This window comes from Bidens hawaiensis, unplaced genomic scaffold (genome assembly GCF_021521415.1).
Source record: "Bidens hawaiensis isolate Kalapana, Puna unplaced genomic scaffold, B.hawaiensis_p1.1 tig00016829_1, whole genome shotgun sequence".
NCBI lineage: Eukaryota > Viridiplantae > Streptophyta > Magnoliopsida > Asterales > Asteraceae > Bidens > Bidens hawaiensis.
Genome location: NW_027492551.1, coordinates 486,278 through 492,136, shown reverse-complemented (window position 1 = coordinate 492,136; position 5,859 = coordinate 486,278). Strand labels below are relative to the sequence as shown.

Sequence of the window (5,859 nt, the reverse complement as noted above, 5' to 3'; positions counted from 1 at the left end):
ACCCGAAAACTGAACCGAAACCGAAGCGGTTTGAAACCGATTATGTATAAACCGGTTTGGAACCGATTGAAACCGTCAGTTTGGAACCGGTTTGTAATTTTCTCCCCCAAACCTGGTTCCAAACCGGTTAACCGAACCGAAACCGATCAAAACCCAAACCGAAACCGATCGTAACCTCATTAAGAAACCGGTTTCAACCCGAACCGAAACCGATCATAAACTGTTTTTACTTTTGTTGATCAAACCGAACCAGTTTCAACTCAAACCGGTTTAGAGTTTTAAACCGGTTTGTGCACATCTAATCAGTAGCGTCTAAAATTAGAAACCAACCAGTTCTTCTTTTGTATCACACACACACACACACAACGAAGTTGTGTTTGACCAGCAGCTGAATTCAGTCAAAGGTACGTTGTTCAATCCACCTAGGGTTTCATATTAATTAACTTGATCAATCACTCGTTAGTTATTGTTATAGATCAGATGGCGGATGGTGATAATCCGTCGCGGTACGTGAAATTGAACAAGGATCAAGCGCCGGTTGAGGTCAATCCCGGTGAGCTTAATCAGCCGATCGAAGTGCCTCAGGTTTGATCATCAATTCGTCTTTATTTTACGGATCTGTTAGTTGATTAGCGTTTAGATCGTGTTTTATTAGGGTTTTGTAGACGGTTAGAGTGAATTGAGATGTGTACATTACAAGTTTGTGAAGTTTTTATGGTTTAGGTGTAATAGCTATAGGTGTACTTGTTAGACATTTGAAGTAAGTGTTCAGATCTGCCAGTTTCACTGTCATTGTTGTAGTTTTTTGGATCTGTTAGTTGATTTGAGTTTAGATCGTGTTACGTTAGCATTTTTCGGTTTTTGTAGACGTTCAGTGTGATTACTTGTCCATTAAGTGGTATGGACTATGGAGATATGTTACATTACATGATCACGAAGTATTTATGTTGTAGCTATTAAAGCCCTAGGTTTTGAGGATATGACTGTGTACTTGTTAGAAGTTTGAAGTAGCCAGATCTGTATAAGTTGCACTGTTGTTGTTGTAGTTTTTCAGATCTGCTAGTTGCTTTGTGTTTAGATCGTGTTACGTTAGCGTTTTTCGGTTTTTGTTGATGATCAGTGTGATTAAAGTATTCAGATCTGCAAGTTCCACTTTCGCTGTTGTAGTTTTTCGGACCTGTGAATAGCTTCGTGTTTAGATTGTGTTACGGTAGGGTTTTTCGGTTTTCGTAGACGATTATTGCAATTACTTGTCTGTTAAGTAGTATGGAGATATGTTACATTACATGAACCCCCTAGGTTTTGAGGAGTATAACAGTGTAAGTTTTTGTAATTCTTAGAAATTTGAAGTATCCAGATCTGCAAATTGCACTGTCGTCATCAGGTTTGATTGCATTGTGTGTATTTTACGGATTTTTTGGCGGATCTATATAATACGTAAATTACGTGATCGCATAGTATTAATGTTTTAGCTGTAAAAACCCTAGGTTTTGAGGAATATAATATAATTGTATTAAGTTGTACTACCTCTTAATAATTTGAAGTATCCAGATCTACAGATTGCACTGTCATTGTTATAATGTTTCATGCTTGATACAATGAAATTGAGAGGAAATGTTGTCCCTGTATGATCATCTTAGAACAATTTCACGCTTATGATCGTTTATAGAAGGCCAAGCCTGATCTATAATTTGTCTTTTACTGAATCTGTGAACAGAATGCTTAATCATTGACTTTTTTTTTCTTCTTGGCGATTATATTATTGCAATAGGATCATCACGTGGTTTCTCTGCATCAACAATGAATCACCACATAAATTAAAATAAATTTGCATATTGTGTACAAAGTAGGTTTAAAGTGAGAAGAAAAAAAAGTTCACGAGCTATTAGCAACAATCAGTCTGAGATATTAACTGACATGTGTGTTTCATAATTTGAAATTAACATAACAATTATCTGCATCATCCAATAGCAGCATCACCTATATTTGTGACATCTTCATCATATTGGTGATTGTATTTAGCGTTTTCTTGGTTTCTTGATTAATGTTGTTGACTATCTTCGTTGGTTAGTGGTAAAATAGGAGGATGACCATGGGTAAACGGGAATCCATTTCGAGGTCTTTTCTAGGGGATTCGGTGAAAATATGAATATTGAATTCATGGTTACTCCCATGGCCATCATCCTATTTTACCACCTACCATTGAAGATGATGGATAACCTTAATCAACAAACCAAGACAGCGTTGAATTAAATCTAAATATGATTAAGACGTTATAGCTATAAGTGATGCTGCTTTGGATGCTACACGTGATTGCTATGTTAATTTTAAAGTATGGCAGGCCGAGGGCTGTTCAAAAAGCTCGCGGCTCAAAGCTCGGGCTCGTGGCTCGCTCGATAAATGCTCAAATATAACTAGCTAAAAAACTTGATTTGAAACAACCTGAGCTGAGTTGACTCATTTTTGTAACCGAGCCAAAATCGACCAAGCCTAGCTGAGTTGCCTCATTTAATTTCGAGCTCGAAACCACTCTGGCTCGACTCGTGAACATCCGGAGGCGTATGCCAACTAGTATCTCAGGATGTTTGTTTGCTAAAGCTCGTGATCTTTTTTCTTTCAATTTGAACCTGTTTTGTGTTCAGATATGTCAATTTGTTTTGGTTTAATGTATGTGGTGATTTATCATTGATGCAGAGAAACTGAGAAAGTATGTGCTTAATCTCACTGCAATAACATATACGACTCTCATGACTGAATAAGTGATTCGTTTTTGACATGACTATATATTAATATAGGTGCAAGTGTATTAACACACCCAAGAAATGATTGTTTTTGAGATTTTCTCATGATTATTTTTTTTAAATTTACAGCTGAGTGTTCGCAAGTGCAATGAATGTGGACAGCCTTTACCCGAAAGTTTTGAGCCTCCCGCTGTTGAGCCTTGGACAACTGGTATATTTGGTTGTGCTGAAGATACAGAAAGCTGTAAGTTTTTCTTATCTCAGCAGTCTAACAGAATTGAGCTTTAATGTTCTTTATCCCCGTTGTTAGGTGGTTATTGCAAATTTAAATTCAAATGCTATAGACTGAAAGTACCACACAATACAGAACCAATACAAAACGAATATTAGAGAACAGCCAGAGCTGCATAAGCACTTGTTAAATAAGGTGGGACATTTGTGCGGTTACATAAGACGAATATTAAGTAAAGAACTGCCAGAGCTGCATATGCACTTGTTAAATATATTGGGACAGTTTTGCCTCGTGCGGTTATGTAACCGTCTTATTATTTATGTATCATAGACATAGTTAAAGCAGTAGGTATAAGTGTTAATATGGTTTTTGTAGTTTTGTACCTAAACTTGGTTATGTGTTGAACTTCTCTGCATTATGCATATTTGCTCTCCGGTTTTCAAATTATTTTTAAAGATTAACATGTTAAGGCTACAATCTAATTACATGTCACACAAACATAAGCTGATTTCTTATGTTTTCTAGTATTTATCAGTACATTTGCATGTATTACTATTTACTAGTTTTATACGCCTTTGGTGAAAACTGTAATGTCTAGTTTTGTTGGAAATATTTTGCTCTTGGTAATTATTTGTCAAAAACTTATTATTACATGTCAGGCTGGACTGGACTTTTTTGCCCTTGTGTTCTGTTTGGGAGAAACTATGAAAACTTGAGAGACGATTATGCATCTGCAACAACTCCATGTGTTCTTCATGCAATATTCATTGAAGGCGGCTTGGCAGTTGCTGCAACAACAGCCGCGTTGCATGGAATTATTGACCCGAGGACATCGTTTCTCATTTGTGAAGGGGTGTTGTTTGGTTGGTGGATGTGTGGTATTTACACTGGCATTGTCAGACAAATGCTACAAAAGAAATACCATCTTAAGGTAACAATTTCAATTTCTTTGGTCGGTCGGGCAATGGATCAAAACAGGTTTGTATAAACAAGTTGCTTTGTTCCTGGTCCAAATTGGTCAAGTTGGGTTGACCCTGATGGCCCAAAACAATTGTATCCTTTATAAAAAAAGAAAAGAAAAGAAGTAATTAGTGTGTCAAATATGATTATAATAGTAATTATGAATATAACGATTTAGGTTGTTTTATGTATAAAATACACTTTGGATCCATTTGACCCGTTTCTTTATTTTTATCAGTTTTACCTGATACATATAAACGTAACCCTAGAGTAGTTGACCCATAAATTTGGATAGTTATTTTTATAATACAATTTTCATAAATGTATTTTGTACATTTGCCATGGTTAATTCATATCCATACAAGTACAAACTTATATAATATCATATTTGACCAACAAAAAATTAGTATCAAATGTGTACCCATTCAAAACACTTAAATTTCGTGCTTACTCATTTCATTAAATACAATTTGTAATATGACTATTACAGCTAAGTGTAATTGTAGTCTTTTGAATTATGATATTTGTGTTCGGTTGTTTAAACGCGCAGAACGCACCATGTGACCCGTGTTTGGTGCACTGCTGTTTGCACTGGTGTGCTTTATGCCAAGAACACAGGGAAATGAAGGGCCGTCTTTCTGACAACTTTGTGATGCCAATGACTCTGGTCAACGCCCCACCCGTTCAACAAATGAACTCAGCCGAGGACAATCAAGGGTCGTCTTCTTCTGCACCGTCATCCTCTGCAAATGGACATGAACATCATACCAGCCTAGAGATGCGACCGCTATGAGCCATTACTTTTTATATCTATCAAGTTTCTTTTGCACACATGATATTGAATCGGTTGATTTTTAATGTTCGTTAATTATCGTTCGTTTGATAGGAGGGAGTATGGACTTAAGTTTAGATTTTAATTTTGCGCTTTATGATGGTTAACATCATATTATAATTACTGTTATTTTGGATGGGTTTTAATGAAGATACATGCCAATGGCTAAGTTGGGCATTAGTATATGTCTTGGTGTCTGTTTGCTGCCAAACTTATTGTTGCAGAATGCAATTTTATTATCAGTTTTATAAAGTTGAAGGAAATTTATTTTGATTTTATACTTCATTTAAACAAAATTAGATTTTAAGGGCATCCAAAATAGCAAGTTTTGAAATAATTTGGTACTTGTGTTAACTCAAATTACAACCAAGTTTATGAGTAAATTGCCATTTTTGTCTATGTGGTTTGTCGCATGTCATTGAAATAATTAATCACTTGCAGCGGCACGCAAAGAAATGACGAACTACTACTACCTACTTGACTGGTGCAATAGTATGTTGAGTTATTTTTTCTCCGAGCATCAAAATTACTAAATTTGTCGTGTATATAGACGTGTACGGTATAATACAGTTAACACAGTATATTACACAATATACGTATTCAAGACACAAATACAACATGTTTGAGCTCATGTTATATGCATAAAACAGCATAACCTTCATTTAGGGGTGTATATGAGCCGAGCCGAGCTCGACTAGGCTCTATCTTGGCTTGTTTTGACTTATGAGAGTTCGAGCCCGGCTTCGGAGTTGTTTTTTCAAGCTCGGTTTTGACTCTTTTATTATTTATCAATTACGATTTATTATAATATTTATACATTTTGAAAAAACCTTAAACGAGTCTAAACTTGGCTCAAGCTCGTCTGTGCAGTATGAAATTAACACATAGAAGTAGGGATGAGTGGGTACTAGAGGTTAGGGGTGTGTTTTTTAACCGTACCCGAATAAGGAACCCGAACTGAAACGGCCCGAGACCCGAATAACCCGATCCGTATTCACCCGAACCGATTAAACTCTTAACCCGAACCCGAGATAAAATATTCGGGTTGGTATTTGGGTTGAAATACCCTTATTCGGGTTGACCCGAATAACCCG

General features: G+C 36.2%; 1 protein-coding gene across 3 annotated transcripts; it reads left to right on the top strand.

The window, feature by feature from the left end:
* Positions 1 to 301: 301 nt before the first annotated feature.
* On the top strand, positions 302 to 4,945 carry LOC143552246 (cell number regulator 6-like). Of its 3 annotated transcripts, none has more exons than XM_077042514.1 (5): positions 302 to 404; positions 476 to 585; positions 2,871 to 2,985; positions 3,633 to 3,904; positions 4,484 to 4,945. In XM_077042514.1, the coding sequence occupies exons 2-5, from the start codon at positions 481 to 483 to the stop codon at positions 4,724 to 4,726; spliced, it is 735 nt and encodes a 244-aa protein (XP_076898629.1). In that variant the 5' UTR covers positions 302 to 404; positions 476 to 480; the 3' UTR covers positions 4,727 to 4,945. The 3 variants fall into 3 exon arrangements, with proteins under 3 accessions (XP_076898629.1, XP_076898631.1, XP_076898630.1); XM_077042516.1 differs by having other exon boundaries at positions 3,633 to 3,929; positions 4,424 to 4,579; XM_077042515.1 differs by having other exon boundaries at positions 346 to 404; positions 481 to 585.
* Positions 4,946 to 5,859: the final 914 nt, after the last annotated feature.

Excerpts from the sequence above, each read along its gene's own strand:
- LOC143552246 (XM_077042514.1), top strand. The coding sequence starts at position 481 with ATGGCGGATGGTGATAATCCGTCGCGGTACGTGAAATTGAACAAGGAT. Across the intron at positions 586-2,870 it reads AGCCGATCGAAGTGCCTCAG|CTGAGTGTTCGCAAGTGCAA; the intron begins GTTTGATCATCA and ends TTAAATTTACAG. Across the intron at positions 2,986-3,632 it reads TGCTGAAGATACAGAAAGCT|GCTGGACTGGACTTTTTTGC; the intron begins GTAAGTTTTTCT and ends ATTACATGTCAG.